The sequence below is a fragment of the Sturnira hondurensis genome, unplaced genomic scaffold (genome assembly GCF_014824575.4).
Source record: "Sturnira hondurensis isolate 20B ecotype Veracruz unplaced genomic scaffold, ASM1482457v3 Scaffold0014432, whole genome shotgun sequence".
Taxonomy (NCBI): Eukaryota; Metazoa; Chordata; class Mammalia; order Chiroptera; family Phyllostomidae; genus Sturnira; species Sturnira hondurensis.
Window position 1 is genome coordinate 3,571,430 of NW_028087063.1, and position 25,961 is coordinate 3,597,390.

Here is a 25,961-nt window from a genome sequence, read left to right on the forward strand (position 1 = left end):
TGCCTGGGTTGCGGGTCAGGTCCCCAATTGGGGCAGGAGAGAGGCAACTGATCAATGTTGCTCAAGTACATCGATGTTTCTCTGCCTTTCTCCCTCCTTTCCCTCCTCCCATAAACAAACAAACAAACAAACAAACATTACAAAATATACAAGGCTTTTCAGAAAATTAATTTCCAAATGTTGCCCCATAGCATGAGTTGTTTTGTATTGCACAGTAAATGGTCTAGCCAGTTCCCCTGACTCAGAACACTGGTGCTCTAACCTCTCCCTCTTCAAATACGACCAATTCTGCCTTTCTCTCATTTATGTCTGTCACTTCCTTAGTATTTCCACTCTGCTGTCCTGATTCAGGGCCTATTACTCACCTTTCTAAATGCCTTAATGTTAGCCTTTCCTTCCAGTGCAACCACCATACACAAATCCACTGGATTAAACACAAGCAACTCTGACTATTCTATTGTCCAGTGCAGAACCCTCTTTGGCTTCCCATTGCCTAAAAACGAGTTAGAAATTCACTAAAGTTTCTTCGGAAGCTGACTTTTTTTTTTTACTTCTACCTACTTCTGTCTGTCTCTTCTAAGCTCTAACTAGACTACCTAACATTTTGGAACATGTCCTTTGCTTTCCCATCTCTAGCCTTTGCTTTTGCCAGTCACCTCACCTGCTAACTTCCTTTCTTCACCTGCTGAAATCATACCCATTAAGTCTAGATAAAGCTTTACACTCCTTCCCTCAAGACCTTTCTAGATACCTGCAAGTAGAGGTGACCTCTGCTCTCCTGAGCTGTGTGGTTCTTTGTGGGTGCCTTACTATATTTATACTGACACATATTTTTACATGTATTAGACTTACAAATTTCCTACTTGACTGTCTACTTCCTAAGGGAAAGTGCTATTTATAACAAATGCTTAACTTTTCTATAGCATTTAATTCAGACTTCTGCACAGTAGTGTGGTATTTGGCCTAAAATTAAGGCCTGACATTATGTGTCAGGGAAAACCAAGAGGGCTTCAAGTGACCTAATCACAAGTTCCCCTCCCTGTTGTGCTTCCATGGGTGAGGTCCCCTAGCCAACAGCCCTCCTGGCCATCAGACCTGTCACAGTGCCTTCTTACCCTGGGTAATGGGCTTCAGTTCTCTGCCAGCCCATGGAGTTATTCAAACAAGTAAGTCGAATCCTCCAGTGGCAACCAAGGGTCACCTCCCCCGATTATTACTACAAAGCTTGCCTCCCACAGCCCCTGCTCATTCATTCTCTTCTCGAGAGCAAACACCATGTGGCTCTGCATGGTGTTCTCCTCCAGGCTGCGAATAAGCTGTTGTCAATCTCATCATCGGTCCAGGGTAGGGTGTCCTGTTTAGCCAGCCCCAACACTCTAGGATGGTGACCTCCCCTCACCAGTGGGGTGACAAGGAAGTGATTGAAAACAAGTTGTTACTAAATCTGTTTACTTGTTTCTTTAATTTAAAAAAATAATAATAATAATTTTGGTCATAAGACATCTTTCCAATTATACTCTAAGTTTCTTGAGTGCTAGGATGATGCCTTTGCTTTACATTTCTCACAACTCTTAGCATAGTAAGTTCCAAGGTGAATAAAACGTAAGTTCTCGGCAAAATTTTAAACAATTACTTGATAGGTGAACACTCTAACATCCAGGTTTGAGCTTTGGGGCCTGGGCTGCTTTGCTGTGGGCAATAGGCAGAAAGTAAGAGGTGCAAACAAAAAAGCACAAAATATTTATGTGTGTATAAAAGAAAACTAGATGTTAATGTAGTTCATTTTATAATAACAGCATCAAAATTAGCACATCCAAAGAACCCCACTTGGGAGGCAACCACACTTATTGTCAGGGTGTTGCCCCGATTTAAAATATTTTAGAAAGTTCTTTAGGACATCTGATACTTGGAAATTTCCTGCTGTGAGTTGGTGTATGATTTTGTAGACATAATCAAAAGATGTTGAGGCCGAGTCAGGCAAATAAGGCAAACAATGTGGTCAAGCCAGGTAATACAGCTTGGATGCAGAAACACGGGAGATGATTAGTATTCAAACTCATTTTCTTTCAAAGCAAGTAAAATTCTAAAATGTTATCCTAATCCCCATCCCATGAGAGACTTTTCTAAAAGGGCCAAATTGTTGGAAGGTGGATGTCATCTCTCACAGAGACCACAACGGAGGGGCAACAAATTTTGAAAGGTATAATTTTCATTTGTTTGCCTAAAAATGTTAGAATTAATCTCTTTACCAATTCCTATGTAAAACCATAAATATGTAATCACATGTAAATACTTTAACATATAAATGATTGATGCTCAAGTTCTACACAAACTAGAATATTCCAAGTAATGAATGAGCGTGAGCTTTGTCTAGTGCACATACATGCAAAGAGGTCACTGTGTACCTGAAGACCAAATTAATGATTAAAGCTGGGGCTAAAGTACAGTTGTGTTGCTTTCCTTGGTATTCACCCAAAAGAACTGAAAACTTATGTCAACCTAAAAAACCTGCACATGGATATTTACAGCAGTTTGGATATTGATAGCAGCTTTGCTTGCCAAAGCTTGGAAGCACCCAAGATTTCCTTCAGTAGGCAAATGGATAAATAAACTGTGGTATAGCCAGACAAAGGAATATTATTCAGTGCTAAAAATAAATGAGCTACCAAACCATGAAAAGACATGGAGGAACCTTAAGTACATATGACTGAGTGAAAGAAGCCAATTTGAAAAGGCTACATACTGAATGAATTCCAACTATATACCATTCTGGAAAAGGCAGAATTATGATGATAATAAAACAAATCCTCAGAGGTTTTGGGGGGCAGTGAAAATACTATGTCTGATGCCGTAATGATGGATACATGTCGTCATACATGTGGCCAAAGCCACAGAATGTACAGCACCAAGAGTGAACCCTAAGGTGATTATGACTTTGAGTGATACTGACATGTCTGTCAGTGTAGGCTCACCAACTGTACCAAATGGGCCACCCTGGTGGGGGATGTCGAATGACCAGGCGGCCACACACATCAGGGAGCAGGCATATATATCTCTGCAGTTTGTCCTACGTTTTCCTGTGAACCTAAAACTGCTTTAAAAATAAAATCTTAATTAAAAAATGCATTTGAGTTAGTTTGACACAAACGTTAGTATGAACAAACATTTAGCACTTTTATGTATGAACATCCCCTTTATATATATATACACACACAAAGATGCATGCTCTAAGACATTTTGTACATACTGATGTATTTTAGTTCCTTAGAATTCTGAAAACTTTCTATGATTTATTCTGTTTCAAGCAGTAAGTTTGATCATTAACATTTACTACAAGTTTTCTTCACATAGCTTGAGTCAACAAAATGAATCTTTTCAAAATATGAAATCATTTTAAGAAAGGTTTTGGTATTCCTCATTTGCCTGACATGAATACCTTTGAAATCACTCATAGAAATCTGAAGACTTATCTTTTCCTTCTGTCATCTGGTCAGTGTTTGTTTCCTCATTTTATCATATTAGTAGGAAATTATATCCATGTTGCTAGTGTGTTATTTGGAATAACTGACATTGACAGGCATGATATAATAGGTTTCAGATCAACTGAAAATCAGTAACATTCATAGACATATTAGCACCTGAATCAGGTCTGTATGCCATCTTCCTGCCTGAAAACAGTATTTTGCCATCATCAGGGTAAGTTACTACTACAGAACAAGCGTCAGAAGCGAAATCTGCCCCTCTGAGAAGTTCCGGTTCTTTTCTTTCATTTCTAATCAGAAAACTACAGCTTCCATAATGTCAGCAAGTATAAACCAGATCGTGCTTGGGTTATTATTATTTTTTAAGCAACTCACAAGTTGGTCATTATCATTATTTTTTAATTAGCCTGTTCTCCCCTAAGGAAGTACACTGGTTGTAAAAGAAAGAAAATCAATGTGATGTCCACTCTGGTTGGAAATAATGGTTATATTCAAAGAAGATTTAGTTTAACATAAAGCCTAATAAATAAAATTGATGGGACACTGATGGATAAAAACTGAGGCCCACAAACACTGTCACCCTGGCCCTCACCTGACAGGGTTGTTGAGAATCAAAGACGACAGCACAGCTCAAGGAAACATTCAGCGAGTTGAAAGTACAAGGCCTTGCCCTGCTCAGCCCTGTCTGCAGGCTTTACAACAACCCACGGCTACAGTGAGACACAAGGGACAGGTGGCTAGAAACACGTCACCACACTGGCCCCCATGGACAAAGCCACAGAAAAGAGCCAGCGTGACTTCCTCCTGCAAAACCGGTTAATCTTTCCCAGAGCACGGGGACATATATTTCAGCGTCCAGAAACACCACTGGATTCAGAAACCATACACTGCAGCTAATTTACTAATAAGCCATGAAGTATTGTCATAAATTACTTAAACTGGTACTTGTCCAATTAAATGAACAAACTACATCCTGCAAGGTAGTGGCCTTGAGGATTTATGGCAGTTGTTTGTTTGCATGCTAATTTGCCAAATTTCATTAAGCTGCTCTGGGTCCACTCCTTCACCTTATGCTAATCAGCCGGGCCCGCCAGTGCTTATATTTTCAGCTCTGTTTTTCCGCTCAAGAGCATGACCATTTTTAATCTCGACAAGTTTCCTTACGCAGTAAGAGTGGAGGGCATGAGTAAGCAGCAAATGCACAGCACAGCCTGTGTTAGACACGATGGAGTAGGGTAAGTGGCATGAACGTTTAGTTAGGATGTCACAAGTGCTGCACACAAAGACCATTAAGAAAAAAAGTGCAGAGCTCTCCTGCCCCATCTCCCATCCCCTGCCGGGGCCCAAGTGCCAATGTGGATCAACATGGCAAGCAGGGATAACTCTCCTTAACTGAAAGTGGGCAAGGAGAAAAACATGCATCACCTTCTCAACGAGATCTATGCAGGCTTGCAAATCCAGACCAAAGTCGATGCGCATCCAGTCAATGCCTTCTTTCCTATATTCCTCTTGTTCAAGAACAAACATGTGCTGATTGAAGAACTGTTGTAATTTTTCATTGGTAAAATTAATGCAAAGTTGCTCAAGGCTGTTATACTTCAAAGATGTAATTAGGTAGGAAGAAAAGATAACAATAAAATTGAGAAAATGGCCACTACCTGAGGTAGTATATACATTAATTAACTTGACTACAGTAATTATTTCACTATGTATATGTGTACCAAATAGTCAAATTATACACCTTAAATATATACATTTTTAAATTATAGAATGTAACTCAAAAAAATAAAATAAAATTGAGGTCCACTTGGAAAAATGTGAAGAGAAAAACATTAGCACTCACATGATGGCAAATAAGCCCAGTAAGAAATAAGTGCTCAATTAAATTTTTACTTCCTTCAGATATACTCACAAACTAGAGATCATGACAATAAAATAACAGTGATATTTGTTGGGAACCGCTTTGCCTGGTTTCAGGAATTGTAACTGCCTCCTATAGATAAAAGTGAGTGACCAACCTCTGGAATGTGAGCCACAAAGAGACAAAGCTTATCTCTGACAGCAAATGCTGCCTCTGCTTCATTCCCCTGCCCCCAAAGTATGGTCAGATGGTCAGAGACAGGTGAGACCCCTCAGAGGAGGGGCAACCTGGGCCAGACACGATCATGTGGGAGGCTATCATGGAAGGACTTGGCGGGGCTGCAACAGAAAGGGGGTGATGGACCCTCACCCCCTGGCTTTGATGAAGCTCGAGTCCCCATGTCGTCTGGGAGAAGCGCTTCCTGGCTCTAATCCACTTAAGCCTAAAAACCTATGATGGGGAAGGCGGTGCAGCCCTGTGCTGGGAATGGTGAGTTCCCTAGGTGATCTGGTAAAGGAAAGAATTCCTAACAATCCTGTGAAGCCCTCATTGTTGAGAATGCTTTTAGTTAAATGATAAAGGCCCAAGCAGAAAAAAAGTTTATGTTCCCAAAGTTCTATAGCCTTTACCTGACAGACCCTGATTTAGACAAAGCCCTAATGGTTCTTTGTATACTATCTACTATCTACTTCCTGACAATGATTAATAAGTTGTACCTGAACTGTGTGAAAAAAAACAACAACAATAAAAGCCTGTCTAGGCAAGGGTCAGGGTGCTCTCTCTCCCCTTGAGAGAGTTACCCAGCCTCTCCAAGCCCCTCTCCCCTTAAGAGGGTGGCCAGGCCGTTCTGAGGCTCTCCCCTCTTGAGGGAGTACCTGAGCCAGCCCTTTTCCTCTGCAGGACTCAGTAGTCCATGTGAATTTGTCTCATGTCTCATCCATGATGCCACAGGCCCTGCTGGTCAGTGCATGTGTCAGATATTAAAATTCAAAGTCACAAAATATTCCTTTATCTCTGGGTACCTTTATTTAAAGCTTAATTTCTTAATACTATTGATCATTAATTATTATTTATTAATATTAATAATGGCTATTTTCAAAACAAAGTAGCTCTTAAGGTTTGCAAAGAACAAATTGCATCAAGCTTTGATGACATTTTCTGACATTCAATTCACATTTTCTAATCTCCTTGTAAATATGCATTGACTTCATCTTATCAAATATACTTACATCAAGGATTTCAAAGCCAGTGATGTCAAGAATGCCAATGAAGAACTGCGTTGGTAGCCGGGGAGCCAGGGCCCTGTTGATACGTGCCACCAGCCACTTAAACATCCTTTCATATATTGACTTGGACAGGGCTCCAACAGCGTGGGTCACCTAGGAATCACATTGAAAGCACTCCTTCATCTGACAGCGGTATTCATTTTAATCTACCACTCTCTATCTGTAACTGCCTTCTAGTCAACCCAGATATATGTATTGACCTTTTGTAGTTCTAGCATACTGCTGAGATGATACATGAGAGGAAATACAATACAATGAGAAAAAAGGAAAAAAGAAACAAGGAATGGAGGAGAGGGAGATAGAAGAGGGAAAGGAGAGGGAAAGAAAGGGAGGTGAAAGGAGGTGAGTTACCCTGATGTTTTTTTACCCAATACGCGTGTGAGAGGAATCATGTTCCTGTTACCAAAAGACCAAATACCCTGGGGTGAGGTGGCGATGTGTTCAGAAGCCTTGCTACTCAAAGTGTGACCCTGCAACCTGCATCAGCACTACCTTGGAGCTTGTTAAAGATGCCAATTCCAGTTCCAGACCTATGAATCCGAATTTGCACTCCAACACAATCCCCCACTAACTCCCATGTACCATTAAGTTTGAAAAGTACTGGTAGAGTAACTGAGGACTCCGGAATCCCTAGCCCTGCCCTCCTGCTGTTCTTGCAGCTGCTAATGAACTGTGCCACCTTTGGCAAGTGACCTAACCTGTCTGGACTGCATGCAGTATCTTCATCTGCATAATGCTCTTGTCTAACCTCAGCTTCCCAGAGCTGCTCTCAAGTCCCTGCAGGGAGAATGGCAATTTAGCACAACATTCTGACTCAGATTCTCCTACTGTAAAACTCAGGCTGCATCCCCCTCCCTGGAGGTGTGTGGCAAAGGCTCTCACATAACCTACTGGGGAGAGCTCCAGCCTCTGTGTCTGGATGACGCTGTGCAAAGGCAGAGCCTACTTCCACATGCAAAGGCGCTGGTGTAGTAGCAGGTTTCTAACAGACTCCAAGGAGGAGTGGATTTCAGCTGGGTGTACTCCAAGCCTGGAAGCAGAATGTGCTGCAACCGCTTAACATTTAAAACAGACCTATCACATCCATCCTTCAGCTGCCCCAGAGAGAGCACACAGCCGGAGCCGGTCGGTGTCTGGTGTGATTTAGGTCTGAGTCACCCACTCTCTGATCAGTTATATCTTGAGTCATTCTCACAGTAATCCATGGTCGGGATGGCGTCTCTTTTTTATTATTGGCGTCAAGAGCACACCCGAACAAATAAAGCACCGAGAGTGATTTTTATCCTCTGGAGCACCAAGGACATCACTCTCTGTCTACAGCAGTTACTTAGGAACTTTAAAAAGAACATGACTAACTTGTTCATCTCCTTTTAATTCCACAAATGCTTGAGAAGTGCGGGTGGGAGAAAAACTTGCCTCAGGGAATAGGGAAGAAATACTAGAGGAAAGCCCGACGATGTACACAGAGAAAGAAATAGAAGGCATGATGTCTGCTGAGAGAATTACTGAAACCCATAAACCAACACACAGCACACTAAGTCATTTTCTGCCCAATGACTTGAATTAGGCAGCTAAATCCACATTTCTGCTTTTTAGGAACTAAATGGACTCATATCTTAGCTCTTTTTAAAATAACCTCACAGAAGACTTACTTTGAGCTTACTAGGGGAGCAGTGATTCATGGTAGCTAGGATAAAAACAACAAAAAAAATCAGGGGGTCAGCCATATTTTTAACCACTTTGATCCCTACCTTTCTCATCTGTGAGATAACAATAATATAATATGCATATCATAGGGTTGCTAGAGAGATTCAATGGGACGGGCAGTATAAATACATATAACACAACATTTGGCACTTATTGGATACTGTTAGTTCCCCCTTTCCACCTTTATCGATTCCTCATCCTCCCTCCATTGTTTACCAGATGTGTTTCTAAGGTTCCCCGTCTTTGAGTATAAATGGAGGCCTAGACAGTATCAGCTGTGCAGTCTTGCCATTCAATTGAATGACACATCCACACTTAGCATAGCACTCACTGTTGATTACTCAAGGGATACAGATTTTTATTATTGTTTTATCATTATTAATCTTTTTAAGTTAAGATACTACCCTGGCTGGTGTGGCACAGTGAATTGAGTGCTGGCCTGTGAATCATAGGGTCACTGGTTCGATTCCCAGTCAGGGCACGTGCCTGGGTTTCAGGCCAGGTTCCCAGTAGGGGGTGAGTGAGAGGCAACCACACATTGATGTTTCCCTCCCTCTCTTTCTCCCTTCCTACCTCTCTCTAAAAATAAATAAAATCTCTTAAAAATAATAGGATAAATTAAAGTAACATTTGTAAAAGGCATAGTTATAATTCTTATTAGATCATAAAACACTAGACAAAAGAGCCCTAGTTTTTTTTTAAATTAAATTTATGGGAGCAACATTGGCTAGTAAGATCATGTAGGTTTCAAGCGTACATTTCTACGACACATGATATGGCTATTGCACTGTGTGCCCCCCATTCAAAGTCAAATCATGTTACATCACCATATATTTGACCTCCTTTACCCTTTACTATCCCCCCACCCTCCTTCCCTCTGTACTGTTGTCTGTGTCTATGAGTTTCAGTTTGTTTGTCGTTCTTGCTTGTACATTTGTTGCTTTCAGTTTCATACCCCACAGAGGAGTGAAATCATATGGTTCTTGACTTTTTCCATCTAACTTATTTTGTTTAGCAGGATATTCTCCAGGTCCATTCATGTTGTCACAAATGGCAATTTTCGTATTTTCTTAGGACTAAGTAGCATTCCATTGTATATATGCACACAATCATGTGTAGTGGCTCTCAACTCAGGGTGGCACCTTCCTCTAAAGAAGAATGACTGGAAATCTGTTTCCAAAGGGCATTTGCTGAATGTCACAGTGACTGAGTTTGCCACGGGTATCCCACACCTGGAAGCAGGGATGGGAAACCTCCTACAATGTGCAAGACACTCTTACGTATGAGGAACTGCCTTATTTAGATGCCAATCACTGCTCTGCTGAAACAGAGGGATTCAATCTCTTCACTGGGGTCCTGAAAATATTTAACCAAGGTCCCAGAGTTAGTTAGCAACATTTAGAGCTAGAACTAAATTTTTCTACAGTGTTAACACTGCAAGAATTTTTGCCATCTTTTGCAATTGCCATCAACAGAGCATAGACATACATCTCTATTCTTAGCAGTGGCAATTGTCTCTATAAAGTCAGTAAAATTCCTAAGAAAAGAAAAGCCTTACAGTGTGCTTTCTCACTCTGTCTCCAGGAGAGGGAGGAAGACAGAGGGGGAGAGGGAAGGGGAGAAGGAGAAAAGGGAGGGAGAGAGAGGGAGGGAGGAGGGTAAGGATTTTCTTTTCATTTAATGTTGAATAATAATATAGAAGCTTGCTTCACTGGTTCTATTATAATAAAGCCTGGTGTGGTAACTCAGTCCCTGAGAACACAATATTAAATAGGCAAAGGTTTGATTCCAGTCCTTCCGCGGCCTGATTAGTTTTTCGCAGAGCAAGTCCTTGTTCTATAGTCACAGCATGTCATGCAGGCATGTTGTGGTGAATGTCTTACAAAGCAAGAAGCTGCCAAATAACTCTCAGCTCACTACCAAGGAGTAGCTCAGCTCCTTGTCCTGCTAATCGTGGTTCATGTTCAACTCGGTATTTAGTTTATTTGAACACTTGCGGAGCACCCACCACTTGCAGAGAGCTGTGCTGACTGACTGACTACTGAGGGTGTCACGGTGAATCACACACACTCAGCGGCCTCAAGAAACCCAGGCTACCAGACAGGACGCAAACGTAGGCAAATTGTTTCAGGATAGTTAGTATTGTGGCAGAACTAGAATTATTGATTCGTAGAGTAAAGCTAAACTAGGAGATTGGTTTTGATTAGTTGGTGAAATGTTTTAAGTAAAACAGTCACACCAGATGCCTTGATACATCAAACAAAATCGTTTATTGTAGTCAAAATAACTGTCTTCTATCACAAATTTGTTCACATCTCTCTCATTTTTGGATTTCAGATGTAGAAAATCTAAATGTCACCTGAGTACTAGCTGTGTGTCCTTTGGAATGTGATGAGTTTCCCTAACCCTAAGTTTCCTGAAATGGAAAAATATAATTACTCCCGACCTCCCTACTTATCTTTGAGTATTGTAAGAATGGAAGGGGACAATATCTCTGAATGTTTAATACATATATGTGATCACACCATTTTCTCTTACCAGAAAGACCGCACTTCTCAGCCCCCTGTAACTAAGGGGACAATTTGACCAATTCTTACCAAGAGAGTGCTAGTGAAAGTGATATCAGTTCCAGCCCCAAGCAGCCCAGGCGGAGCATTTGCTCCCCAGATCATCTGCGTCCTGTGCAGCAACCTGGAGGCTGTGGGTTGCAGACGGCCTCACTACAAAGAGGAAGAAGGCTGTCTAGTGTGGACTGGTCTTGGTGGAAGCAAGAAATAAATGTTTATTTTATTGTTACTGAGATCTCAGCACGTGTGTGTTACTGAGGCATGTATATTTCATACTGACTAACACACATTTCAGAGGGAAGTTATTCTTTTGAAATGCACTGGCATGCGCAGATGAATTCACTACCCAGCAGCTCTGGGAATAGCTGCTGCGTTCTGGCAAAGCCTCAGAGCCCTTGTTAATTCTATTGTTAAATCTTTCTCCTAGATGCTGGACGAAACCTATATGACCTTCCATCTTTCATTTCTGTTCCTACTCCCCTCCCCTCAAATACTAACTTCAGCACATGTTCTGAAATCCTTTTCCAACTGTCACCATGGGTCTGTTACTCTGAAAAGTCAATATTTCAGATAGATGAAGGATGCCAATTTATGAGTTATATTCATGCCAGAAACCAACAGCTTTGAAACTTCTTAGCTGGACAACAAAGATTTGATCACAACATGTAAAGGGCTTGCCTGCCTCTGCAGGGTAATTTGCTGCTCCAGGGAAAACTGCCAATGGGGTATATTTCAGACTACAAAGACTCTTGACACCTGAGCCTCTACTCTGATGTGCTTCGCAACCGAAGACACTGGGAATGTTCATCACAGTCACTCTTTTTTTGCTTCTTTTACAGAAGCTTTTGTTGCAGACGTCATCAGAAATTGAAAAATACACAAGGGGGATGTGTATTCACGTACAATGAGATCATAGAATCAAAATACTCCTCAAGCGTCACCGTGCCTGCCCTGGCCGGGTGCTCCATTGGTTGGAGCATGGTCCTGTGCACCAAAAGGTTGCAGGTTTGGCTCCCAGTCAGGGCACGCATCTAGTTTACTGGTTCAGTCCCCACTCAGGGTATGCATGGGAGGCAACCAATCGATGCTTCTCACATCAAAATTCTCTCTCTCTCTTAAACCAATAAAAATATCCTCAGGTGAGGATTTCTTAAAAATCGCCTTACCTGTTCTACATTTTGACCTCTAGTAACATATTCACTACCAACTTTGATTCTAGGATGGATCAAACCCTTCACCAGCTCAGCGGAGTTAATGCCCATGAGGAAAGCGGCTTTGTCAGCACCTGTCAGAGGAAGGAAGGAAGAGAAGGAGGGAGGGAGGAGAGAGGAAGAGGGGAAGGAAAAATACTGTTAAATTTTATTCTATTATAGTCGAATGCTATCCAGAGGATGAAAGGATAGTATGTTTAAACTGATGTAGCAAATTAGATTACAGTTTTCAAATAATTACATGAACCCTAAATATTTAAGACTCTATTTCTTGGAAATGCAAATCAAAACCATATGAAACGCTGCTTCACAGCAACTAGAATGGCTATTAACAAACAAAAAAACAGAATAAGTGTTGGTGAAGGTGTAGAGAAATTGGAACCCGCATACACTGCTGGTTAGAGTGTAACACAGTATAGTTGCTGTGGAAATTACTTTGGAAGCTACTCAAAAGGTAAACAGAATATATAAAGAATTCACATGACTCCACTCCAGGAACACAAACAACCCAATTAAAAAATAGGCAAAAGACTTGAGCAGATACTTCTTCAAGGAGGACATACGGAGGGCCCAGAGACATGTGAAAAGATGCTCAGCATCACTAGCTATTAGAGAGTTACAAATTAAAACCACAATGAGATACCACTTCACACCAGTCAGAATGGCCACCATAAACAAATCAACAAACAACAAGTGCTGGCAAAGTTGTAGAGAAAAGAGAATCTTAGTGCACTGTTAGTGGGGATGCAGACTGGTGTAGCCACTGTGGAAAACACTATGGAAATTCCTCAGAAAACTAAAAATGCAACTGCCTTTTGACCTGGAAATTCCATTTCTGGGATTATATCCTAAGAACCCTGAAATACCAGTCTGAAAGGACCTATGCACCCCAGTATGTTCATAGCAGCACAATTTACAATAGAAAAATGCTGGAAGCAACCTAAGTGCCCATCAATAAATGAGTGGAAAAAAAACACCTGTGGAACATTTACACAATGGAAAACTATGCAGCAGAAAGAAAGAACTACCATTTGCAATAGCGTGGATGGAACTGGAAAGCATTATGCTGAGTGAAATAAGCCAGGTAGTGAAAGACAAATACCATACGATCTCACCTATAAGTGGAACCTAATTAACAAAACCAACAAGTAAGCAAAATATAAGCAGAGACATTGAAATTGAGAGCAAACTGACAGTAACCAGAAGGAAGTTGGGAGAGGATAATGGGGGGGTGGGGGTGGGGAAGGGTTTCCAGGAACGTGTATAAAGGACACATGGACAAAACCAAGGGGTGGTGAGATCAGGGAAGAGAGGCGGGGATGCCTGAGGGGGGCGGGTTGTGGAGGGACAATGGAGACAACTGTACTTGAACAACAATTTTTTTAAAATAGCTCAAAAATAAAAAAAACAATCCAGAGTTATTCTAGACCCAGAAATCACACATCTAGGTTACATAGCCAATAGAAATGAAAACATATATTCACACACACACAAACACATAAATTATATGCAAATGTTTCTAGCAGCATTATTCATAATAGCCAAAAAAGTAGAAATGCCCAAACGTTCATCAGTGGATGAGTGGATAAACAAATTCTGTATATAAATACAATGAAACATTTTTCAGCCATAAAAAGAAATGAAGTATTGATGGAGCTACAACATGGATGAAACTTGAAAATATTATGCTACATGAAAGAAGATGGACACAAAAACTCATGTATATATGATTCCATTTTCACGACCTGTCCAGAAAAGACCAATCCATATAGATAAAAAGATTTGTTGTTGCAGAGGCTACAATCTCTAGGGAGAGAAGGGCATGGGGAATAACTACTCTAGTGCACAGGGTTTCTTTTGGGAGTAATGAAGTGTTCTAGAATTAGATGGTGATGATGGTTATACAACCTCTGCATACATTAAATCTCACTAAACTTTATATTTAAAAGGGGGGATTTGTTGTGTGTAAATTATAGCTTATTTTTAAAAAGAATCTCTAAAAAGAAATGTTTATCTGAAGGACATGGAATATTTCATCTTTATTATTTGCCCATTTCTCCCTCCTATATATATACTTATAGATTCTTTCAATGAAACAGGGACTTGTAATTTGATCATTCAAGAGAACCAATAATCAACAGAAGCCAGGCCAATTGCCCAGTACTGTGTTAAAAACCATTCCTTTTCCAGAAGCCTCTGTTTGTGCCATAGTGCCCTCTGCTGCCCAACAAGAATACTTGCAACCCATACAATTGCACTTGCGTAAACCAGTTTCTATTTTCTAAGGACAGAAGTGGAGAAGAGTGTTATCAAAAGGAAAAGTAAATAGACACGTATCACATCAGGTGTTTAAAAAAACCCTTACAACAAGAATGCCACAGGTGAAATGTTATAAGCACATTCAAATTGTATATTTTTTCAGTTATCAAACAAAAGTAATATTTCACTCCTCTGAAATCTCCCTGCTACGTCTCCCATTTTAAATGAATCCTGACATATACAATACTAGTATATCAAATGCAGTCAGTCTATAAAATAACGTTTTGTGATAGAAAAATGCAGTCTTTCCTCACTTTACTAAGAAGCACAAAATTTCCTGAGCGATAACCACAAACGGGGCAAGTAAAACACATGCACGCACACACGCAATTAGAGAGCTGTACACCATCATTAACAATATCCACTTCCTTTTTGTGGGCCTTTAAGTTTTTCACGAAGACTTGAAAAGCTTGAAATGTTTGATTTCCTTGTTAACTAAAATCAATACGTCTTACACATACATTTCTGCAAGCTATACACCCACCCTGTGTCAGTGATAATGGTCTAGGTACTCGGTTGCTATGAAACCTTTCAAAATGCAAAGCCTGTTTGGGAAAATAAATGGAAAAATCAAAACTCAGGCAGACATGCCCACCTAGGCTGAGATATTCCTGCTCAGAGTGCCATGCTTGCACACGAAGGACTGATTACTTCAAGTTGAGAATCTAGTGCGTCAGAACCGGAGAGTTTTTAAACTGGAAGACACCGTGTAACGTGACATGAAGATATTTGAAAAGAAAGCGAGAAGTACAACATGCCTGATGAATCTGAGTGGAGATGAACAGTAACCAACAATGTGAAAAATGAACAATTCCACAATATCTGTCCAGGAAAAAGAAAAGAGACAGGAGTCTAGTTTTCTAAGGTTTGGAAGCATTCAGGTGGACATTATAGGTAATAACAGTCTCAAATTCATACACCATTTTTCTAGTGTTAAGAACAGTCCTTTGAGTATATTTCTATCCATTAACAAAAACACCCCCAATTTTTCTGGATGGCATCCCACCGTAAGCTCTAACAGAAATAGCATCCACCACTACGGAAGTATTTCTCACCCACTGCAGAAGCAGTGGAGCGTCCCCAGGGGACCAGCCTGTCTGGCACTTGTCCCCCAGGTGTTTGTTACATATCACACATGTTCTCTACTTTTTTTTTTTGACAGAAAACAACAGTGCTCATCATGTTATAAAAATAAATTACTTTATTTGCACTAAGATTTATAGTTTTACAATTAAGATGAAAATAGTTAAATTTGTGAATAAAAGTCCATCTGACCTTCAGAAGATGCTTTTGCAAACAAAGCAATCAATGTCTGTAAACATATTTTCCTCACGTGACCTGATGTGGTCCAGAAAGATACTTTCTGATATCCCCATCAAGAATCACCATTCCTTCAGGATGTGTGAACACACCCCCGGGGTGTAACTAGGCAGTATGATCTGAGCCTGGAGGTGAGGGTAACACGTAGGCAGAGCAGGGGTTCTCTTACATTGGTGTGGATCAGAGTAGCCTGGAGAGCTACTGCAGAACCAAAAGACTAGCTCCCTGAAGGAGATTAGGGTCTGGGCCTATTTTCATCATGTTCTCCAAGTGATTCTGCTACACATAAATGTGGGAGAGCAGAGTCCTTACTGCAATGGTCCTCAACCTTCACTGAACCTAGGGGTCACCTCAAACACTGCTGACTCACCCACCCCCAGGCCCATTTTCTTTGGTCTGGGTGAGGCCTGAGTGTCAATTGACAAACTCCCCAGCGATTCCAATACAAAGCCAACTTTGACAAGTATTCTCCAGAATACTTGGGTTTGTAAGTACGTACATTTTGAAGTCAAGAAGATGGAGAGAACAAAGTCTGACTTAACCTGAAAACAGGTAAGGAGGCTGAGAAAAGCAAAAGACAATTGTTTCGAACTTCACAATTTTCTCCCAGTTTAATCTCATCCGTGAACAACCAAATACTCAGAAAGAAAAAAAACCAGTTTTGTCAGTCCACACCTGACTGAAAGAGGAGTTATGATAATAACACTCAATAATTTTTTATGAAGCATTGGTATATGGTTTCTGAGTTGTTCACATTTCATTACTTTTAAAAAAGGTTTTATTTATTTATTTTTAGAGAGAGGGGAAGGGAGGGGAAAGAGAGGGAGAGAAACGTCAATGTGTGGTTGCCTCTTACACAGCCCCCTTACTGGGGACCTGGCCCATAACCCAGGCACGTGCCCTGGCTGGGAATCGAACTGGAGACCCTTTGGTTCACGGTCTGGTACTTAATCCACTAAACCACACCAGCCAGGGCACATTTCTTTAATTTATTGAGCAAAGTTTACTAAGCATTTGCTATGTGCAAGGCCCTGGTTCTAGATTCTATAGTAAGAAGAGAGCTAAACAAGACAAAAATCTCTGGCATCAAGGAATTTATAATTCATGAGAGTAAATAACACACAAGCAAAAATATCAAGTCCGTCAGTGGAAGCACTGCAGAAGAGATCAAGAAAGCAAGTATGATGCAAGTGGAACTAGGAACAGATCCTTTCCCAGCAGTGAAAAGTGGGAATGGCTGAAGTGCCCATCAGTGGATGACCAGATGAACAAAACATGGCGTGCACATAGAACAAACTATTACTCACACTTCAAAAGGAATGAAATACTGACACATACAACATGGGTAAATCTTAAAGTCTTAAAGACATTATGCTAAGGGAAATGAGCCAGACCGAAAAAACCCCCCACAAATATTGTATGATTCCACTTACATGACGTATCTAGAGTGCTCAAATTCAGAGAGACAGAAAGCAGAATAACGGTTGCCAGGGGCTAGGGGAGGGGTAAATGGGGAGTTATCATTTAACAGGGGGGGAGTTTTGGTTTGGGATGGCGGACACTTTCTGGGGATGGACAGTGGTGATGGCTGTGCACAGTGTGAGGATGCCTAGTGACGCTAACCTGTAAAATGGCACTATACCTAAAAACAGTCAAAATAGAAAATTTTATGTTATGTGTATTTCACCATAATTAAAAACATGAACTTTATTAAAAATTATTTGTTGAAGGATTTGAGTGAGTTTTCTTCTTTGTTTCGGTTGCCAGAAATGTAAATATTAAATGAAAATTACAACAACTCTGCTTCCTTCTCTTCATAACTGTGATTTTCCACTTTAATGAGTATTCTAAAACAGGTCATTCACTGAAAAATGCCTCAAATCTTTTTGATAAGCAGGCAAGACTATAGATTTTTAAAATGTGAATAAAAAACAAAGAAATGAAGCCATCATAGTCTCTGTCCCGTGAAAACTTTGCCTTTGAAATTCTGAAACTCTTGGCTCACACCTCCATTACATCATGTACTACATTTATGGTGATTGGTCTGTTTCTCCCCTTCCGTTGTTATCAGTGGTCTGTGTGCTGAAGGCGGGCGATGTCCCAGTGTGTTACCCAAGTTTAACAGGTTTACTGGCATCCTCAATAATTAAGAAGTGCTACTTATTCTGACATTCAAGGATTCCACATCAGCATGGTGGCGAAGAGAACAATTTTGAGGAATAGCAACGGAGGGAGATTGTTGATTAATTTCAACATTTTTTCAAAAACCAAGAGGAGAGGTCAACCGTTAGGAAAGGGGGGTAGGCCTGGGGTCAAGGATCTGAAGTGTATGTCATGACTTCAAAGTGATTCTTACTTTCTGTGCCTTCTGCTTCCACTTGCTCTTCTCTGGGTTTCTGTTTAAACTTCATGTTTCCTAAGTGCATGATGGCCCCAGTGAGTTTATAGGATCCATACTTCTCTTCGGGAAGAAAGCCCAAGATGTCCATGGCTTGCTGTACAGAGAGAAACAGATGGCCCTGTCTTCCTTTGCCTAATGGCTGTGGTAGCAACTCACTCCCCCCACTCCGTGTGTCCCAGTCCCCTAGACTCCGTGGGCTGTGGGCTCCAGAAGGAATTGGACAGGTCACCATAGCCCCGCAGTGTAACAGCTCCCTACGAAGCTCCCATCGGCCCTGCTGGCACTTGGTCACCCACGTCTACTGATCCCTTTAAACAGGAATTAAGAAGACAACAGACTTGGCTTGTTTAATTTCCAGTAGTTTGAGAAATTTTCTTGATGCCCTGTGTCCCTCCTCTCCCTTCCAGAAATCAGAATCATTAACTGGCTATATAGGTAAGTTATTTTCTTTTTCATGGTTATGGCAAAAAATAGTTCTATATCTGATGGGTTGCTTATTTCTGGGATTCCATATGTTCTCCCAACTTTATTCCAGAGCTGACACATTTCAGAGGCTGGTGAAAGGAAGTGTTAAAGAAAAAACACCCACCCATTTCATCAAAGAACTGTATCCTAAGAAGTCACTGCACATGGTAAGATGTGTACCAATTTCCATCTTCTGCTATAGGAAGGTGAAAATTGGTACAATCTTTCCAGTGGTGAACTTAGAATACACGTAAACAGACTATAAAAATACAGTCCCTATTTTATATTCTATTATAATCCTTACCTAGTAATTTCACTTGTAAGAATCTAGCATAACATGAATCTGATAAATGGAAAAAGCACTTACCTTCAAAGATATTCACCACAGCACAAAACAAAATAAACAAATGAAAAGCCTTGTTTCTAATATTAGGAGAATGGCTAAAAAATGATAGGACAAATGCCTGTTAAAATATTAAATATCCAAATAAATGGTCATGAAGAGTTCATAATACTGAAAACATATATTATAACATTAACTGAAAAAGTAAACTCTATATACCAAATATATACATAGTATGATTATAATCTTTTGTTTAAAAATAAAAGATAGCAACCCAGATAGAAAAAAAGAATAAAGACTATAAAGTCATATACATATGTGTCCATCTATACACACACATATATACACAGGTACATGTAACATATGCATATTTGACATAAAAAACAGCAGTTGCCATTTAGTCAAAACATCTTCCTACTTTTCTACTTGTCCCAAAGTTACTACAATATATAAACAATGTGCATTGTTGTAAGAAATAAGTAAACTTTGGACAGAAGCAGCCCTGGAGGGCCTCCTTCTCCTCTCCATCTCCAGGAGAAGAAAGGTCACTTCCCCGGGACCCTTTCAGAGAATGGAGATCTAAGATGCTTTCTTTCATTTCTCATTGGTGTTGCCAGACTTTGTTTTGATAACAAACACGCCTTACATCCGTGGCCAGCAGCTGGTCAGCATCATCCAAGCTCTCCACAGCCACTGCTCCATGACAGCAAATGTGGAAGTCAGAAGGGTTTTCAGACACCAGGAGCACATCTGCAGTGGGCAAACCACCAGTTAAACAGTTTAAAGAAACCCATGGAGCTATAGAAAATAATTGACCAATATTCACAGTTTTAGAGCTTATAATATACTCACAATCAAGCCAAAATAAACCAATATTAAATATCCAAAGCTCTGCAATCAATTTTTGCCCTCTACTAACTTGTCAGTCATGTGGTAACACCTCCCAGGATCAGGCAGGCCAAATCTGAAAGCTGATTCAATGGCAGCAGCTTGAATTGGTGTGAAAGAAAATAGATAATGTGTTGGCAAAACTTTGAAAACAGGAATTTGGCTTGGATGCGTGGTTGAGAGCTGAAGAACAAAACATGCTTTATGAAATTATAAGTATAATGCGCTTGAGCTTCAAAGGCTAGGAAGCAAGCAGACCCTGAGGTCAGCACTCCAGGAGCATTAGCAGTATAATCCTGTCACGGCATGTCCTCCCTATTAGGAGGCTGAGTCTGTCTGTCAAGAAACCCATGCATCAGCTACTGTGTTCAGTGCTGCTCCTCTCACATGTCTAAGACTCCTGACATGATTCACTTAGTCAGGAAACTCGATGCAGGCCAAAGTCAAGGCCAGCTGTCAGGAGCACTTCAGCAACTGACTTGGCCAAATCACATAACTCTTAATGCCACACACACGCTCTGAAGGAATTTTCTTTGAGCTGATCTGATTTTTCTATTTATCACTCAGTGACGTGAAGCTCTGTTATCTTGAACCCAAAATCTCAGGAAGAAAAAACTGGGCCACTGTGCAGTTGTTCCTACCAGCTCTCTTTGGAAACAACCCAAATGTCTGTCAACAGTTAAACTGTTGCATATGGGTTATTATTCAAAATAATTATGCTGAGTGAAATAAGTCATAAAGAGCATAAACCATCCTATAAAATACTAGGGAAATATTTCTATTATATTATTTTATTTTTGTGAAAGGTAAAAGGAAATTTACTCACTGAAATCTCAGAGGATCTTGGGCATGCACGTGAACCTTGTTAGAGATTTTTCTGTGTATCTCTTTTTCCCATACAAATTTCCCCAAGCATTTAAAACCCACAGTTTTACTGTACAAACAGCCTAAACCATAGCAATCTATGATTATGTCATTTTACACTGTAGAAAATTCTCAAAAAAATAGTGCTACAATAGAACTAAAAGGCCAGTAACAAGTAAACTTTATCATAAAAACACTCATATAAATTGATTCTTCTCCAAACCAAGTGAAGCTATAAGAGAGTCAGTGAGCTACAATTCTAGACAACTGGAGAGAAGTCTGGACCCATGATCAAACTTTGGAAATCACGAGTAGAAATGATCTTTAAAGCCATCAATCTACATGATCTATCACTACAAGACAGATCCAAGCACCGAGCCCCAGGACACTCATGGGAAAGATGAAAGAGAGGAAGCCACCCACAAAGAAATACCCAAGATTTAGAAAGGAAACAAGTGAGGGAGGTGTCCTGGAAGCCAAGAGAGAGATTTGCAAGGCAGGGAGACTAACCAGCCGTGTCAAATACTGTCACCCTCTAAAAGTCAAGATATTCCTATACACTCTACTGCAAGGTTCATTGATGGCTTTCCTAATGACTCTCAAATCCATATGTATTTTCTGAGAGCCAGACCCACATCTCCAATTTCCCATTAGACATTTCAACGCCAGGAGCCTGAAATAGCTCAAGTGGCCCCCTATGACGGTGAGTGTCAAACCCTATCCAGGCCAGACACCCAGGCGTCAGGACATCCTGCCCTTTCACCTCCTTCACAGCTCAAATGCAGACATCACTTCCACGTCTTTCAAATCAAAGCATTTATTTAATCTTGTTCCTCTGTCATGGCTGAGAGAAATGGCATGGAAGGAGGTAAAGATACAGAAATAAAAGTCCTTTTCCTCAAGAATGCTGAGGACCACACAGCTGAACAGTGCAGGGAATGCTGCTTTGTTTTAAGGGTTGAAGGCATCTTTCAGTTGGCTGACTCATTTTTTAAAAAATTTATTTTTCCAAGATTATTTTGTCAAGAATTACCTTATAGATCATTCTAAATTGCGACCTTTATATACTTTTCATTTAGCTTCATATTTACATCATTTTTGATCATTTTCATCCCAACCATAAAGGTCAAAGGTGCTGTGTTTGGCATTGTTTTCTCTATGTTAAATATAGGAAAATAGTCTAGAAAGGCTTACATACTTGCTCATCATCAGTTAATGATAAATTGAATTTAGAACATAGTCTCTAATATTTCTGTTACACTATGTCACTTACCTACTCAAACCTATGTCTAAAACTATTATGGGATTCCATTTCCTCCTTTGTCATAGACAGAAGGAGGGTCTTGTCCTGTCCAAGCAGGCTCACTTGGATAAGCGCTGAAGGAGACAGCAGGGATGATGAGGGCGGGGTACCGTGTGGGTGAGAACTATGGGGCCAGGAGGAGGAAGGAGTTACAATTCAGCAGAGGGCTGGTAGTATTACTGAGGAAGGGCTTGCAGCCCCAAAACACATAGAAGCCAAGATTATAGCACTGGTTTTAGAGCAAAGAAAGGAGCACTGGGGGGAGGGGGAGGGGGGGAAGGGGAGTGGGAGGAAGTAGAAGAGGGTATAAAAGTGATAAATGGTAATGGAAAAAAAAGTACAACAAAAACTACTAAAAAGTCACATAATATAAAAGACTAGGAAATAGTGGTACTAAAGCTTCCAAAATTTCCACCAAAATGACAATTTAAAAAATCAAGTAAAACCAAAAAAGAAGCACTATTTGTAAGTCGACTGGCAAGAACACAGGAGGCAAAGTTCAAATCTGTGTTACTGATCTGGATTTTGGGGTGGGCTTTTAAGGGTAGTAGCAATTTATAAGCTCACAAGTGTTACTTGTGAGTGGTGAAAACTTTTGTTCCAGGTCTTGTTAAACAGAATAGGACCAGTTTGAGCTGTCTACGATCACCAATCCCCCATTTTTGTTGTTTATTCCTCAATCTTGGGGAATGGGGCATAACCACTCTAGTTAATGCCTACTGATAAGGGACATAGTAAGTCAGGAAAAATGCAAGTCAGCATAAGGAAGTGGAATACTAGAACTATACAAGCAAATATCACAACCAAAACAATAGCAACTCATAAGAATTTAGGTTTATATAGCCCTGGTCTGGACTCTTGAGCAGAAGCTGTCTGCTTTCAAGATAACCTTCTCTTTCTTGCCAGGCGACATCTCAGCTCCCCTGCTTCCTCTGAAAAGTAATTTAAGAGTAATCAAGGATTCAGGAGTGTAATTGGGGGCTGACAGTCAATATTCGGTGTCCAGGCCTATATGGTGTTAGGATGCTCGGGTTCTCCTCCTCCTTCCTGCCTACTTGGGAATTATAAAGAGGATGAGGGGGTCTGGGTTAGAGATGGGTAACAGGACTTCATAGGGCCCATTTAATTTAGCTTGCCAAGTCTTGAGAAGGACCAAATCTCCTGGGCTTACAAAAGGGGAACATCTGTAGGAGACATTAATAGGCATATTCATGAATGCAGATAAAGTAGTGCCTGGAGACTGAATATATTTTATGGTATCTAATTTTTTTGCAACGTGATCATTTTCAAGATTGCAATAATAGTCTTAAGAAAGGGTCTCCCATATAACATTTCAGAGAGGCTCAGTTGGAGCTTGTGTCTAAGGGGCTACTCTTCTCCTAAGTCAGGTGACTGAGAAGACCGCGTACAATGTAGACAGCTGTAGTTTGCTTCTTTTATACCACAAGTTCCACACCTCGACAAGGCCAGTTGCTGCCTGGAGCCCACTGGGGAACTATCTGAGGTTCTTCTTTCATCTTCAAATCACCCTTCATTCCTGTCCTCAGGAAATACTTTTCTTCTTTTACACACTTCATTATTTCCTCCTCTTTTCTGTTCTGACCTACATACACCTCTTCCTTCACTTTCACTTTCTCTTCCTTCACCTCTGATTAATCCACCTTCTCTTCTTTTGTCACCATACTACCATCCATTTCCTGCGTCACCTCGAACGTGTCTGCTTTCTCCTCCTCCACCTCAGGCCCACCCCCCACCTCCTGCTGTTGCCCACTGACCATCCAGCATGCCTTCTTCCATTTCTCACCAGCCCAAAACTTCTTGCTTCACACCATGAGACCCACTCACATTTCCTCTGCCCTTTGTCCCCCTCTTTCTTCTCTATTCCTTATCTTCTCCATTCCTGTCAGTCCATTCCCTGCCTCTCCACTCTGAGCCTCCTCTTCACTGCTGTGCCCCTGACTCCCTTCCTACCTGACCAGAGACTTAGCTACGCCCCCTCAGCTCCACTCTGGAGACTGCCTTCAAATGTCCCTTCATTTTCAGCAGCAAAGCCATCAGCTAACAAACCTTGGCCACTGATTTATGGAAATTCCTTCCCCCATCTTTGGAAGGCATCTGGACATGCTCCCTTGCAATGCCCCTCCTGTTTACAATATGCATGCACATTGGGAAGGGTCTTACCCATGTTGTCTGTTTCCTTCCAGTAAGTGCCCTACTGGGTCTTCATTGATTGTGGTTAAGTGCTGGGGGAGGTGTAGCTTGTTTTCTCATGACAGGCTGTAAGCCTCAAACACCCTCTTAAGGAAGGTGGATCAGTTCTTCTTGGGCCCTTGTTTGGAACCCTTTTATGAAATCCTGTTATCTGGTGCAAGCCATGTGCTTCTGCTGGGAGTGGGCTGGGCCGGGGTGGGGGAGGGGCAGGCAGATCCCAATGGCTATTGCAGGCTCCCATGTGGAGCTCGGGCATCGCTGCGGCCTGGGCTAAGCCCAAGGCTGGCCTTGGAGACACTAAGCTGTGCAGATTCTGCCTCGGACAGGGTCTAAGGTGGGGGCTCCCGGCTGTGGTACTGTCCCAGTTGGCCGCTGCCTGCTGTGTCTCTACCTCACGGTTCTTTTCGCAGCCTCTTCCTCCAGTCCTGGCTTCCGTATTCGTAGCAGCTGTGGAATAAACTGCTGCATCTGGAACAAAGCTCTAGCATGAGGTTCTCTGTTCCTTCACCACTACCCAGCTCCTCCTCATGGATGCTTCCAAAATGCACAGAGGAAGAGATTCATCTTTTTAGGATCATCTCAGTAGGATGGAGTGTACATGTACAAATCCCCTAGGTTGATCTTGGTCATCCAGACTGCAGGAACTCATCTCAAAGGATATTGCCCTGCCAAAGGCAATGGATCCCCTGGGCCAAATTGAATACCCTGGGGAGACCAGACTCTTCCTTTCTGACTAACAGGCAAGGAAGGTACAAGGCTAGTCTGATGGCCCTAGGATTTTTGGTGGAAGCCTCAGCATTACTCGCAAGAAGTCACCCTTTACCCTGATGAATGAAGGAAGGAATCTTGGGAGGAGCCAGATATAGAAAACCTAGATCATCGTTTGGCTCTAACTCAGGCCAGACAGGTTTCTTGGCTGTCCCCTCTGCCTCAGAGTCTTTCTTCTAAACCTCAAAAATGGTGTCAGACCCATTTTTGAGCCATTTCTCACCTGACTCTGATAATGGGGCCAAGCAGCATCATAATACAAAAAAAAAAAAAGCGCACATTTTTCTAAATATTGGCCAGTTTTGATGAATACATCCCAAAGGACTACAGCCAGTTGTAACATTCCCCACAATTTCAGTTTTAAATCTGATTTTAATGCATTGAGAAAGGAATTTGTTTTTTTCTGTGACATGTACTATGACAATATTTAACATTTTAAGATAACAACTAGAATTATTTCTATATTTGACAAAACTTCCCATGTAATTTTAATATCCCAATTAGTTTAAAATTTCTTTTTTCTAAGGAGAGAATAAATCTCTGAGGTATTCCAAGGGCTCACTGGAATAACCCAATGCCATTTCCAAACTAAGAAAAAATCACCCTTTAAAATTTGAACCCTGAGAAGTTTATCAAACATACTTGACCAAAAAGACATACCACTATGATTCATTTACCCAAAGTGACAATAAAAGATAGGTCACCCCAGCAAAACTTTAGTTCTTAGGTTAAGGCAGCCAGGTTAATGACTTTCCACCTTGAAGGCAGTGAATGTGGGGCTCCAGTACCTTTAGTCTATAACAAGGCTGACATGCACACGACACAGTAGATGAAATATTCTTCCAAAGAAATTCAAGTCCCTGGGACTCAAACCTGACCTTTGAGGACCTCAGCAGTTGTAACCTTTCTTCCAATTGTCTCCCCAGGGTGACTGGAACCCACAATCCAAGAGATTTTTCAGGTAA

The 25,961-nt window shown here is 41.1% G+C and overlaps 1 protein-coding gene across 1 annotated transcript in view; it reads right to left on the reverse strand.

The window, feature by feature from the left end:
- MYH15 (myosin heavy chain 15) overlaps window positions 1-25,961 on the reverse strand; it is a 138,391-nt gene that overhangs the window by 94,496 nt on the left and 17,934 nt on the right. Inside the window, exons 10-14 of the mRNA XM_037063352.1 lie at window positions 19,609-19,712; window positions 18,110-18,248; window positions 12,070-12,188; window positions 6,573-6,722; window positions 4,908-5,078 (exon numbers count right to left, since the gene is read on the reverse strand). Of these exons, the coding sequence (XP_036919247.1) occupies window positions 4,908-5,078; window positions 6,573-6,722; window positions 12,070-12,188; window positions 18,110-18,248; window positions 19,609-19,712 (683 nt within the window). The remainder of the gene's footprint in view (window positions 1-4,907; window positions 5,079-6,572; window positions 6,723-12,069; window positions 12,189-18,109; window positions 18,249-19,608; window positions 19,713-25,961) is intronic.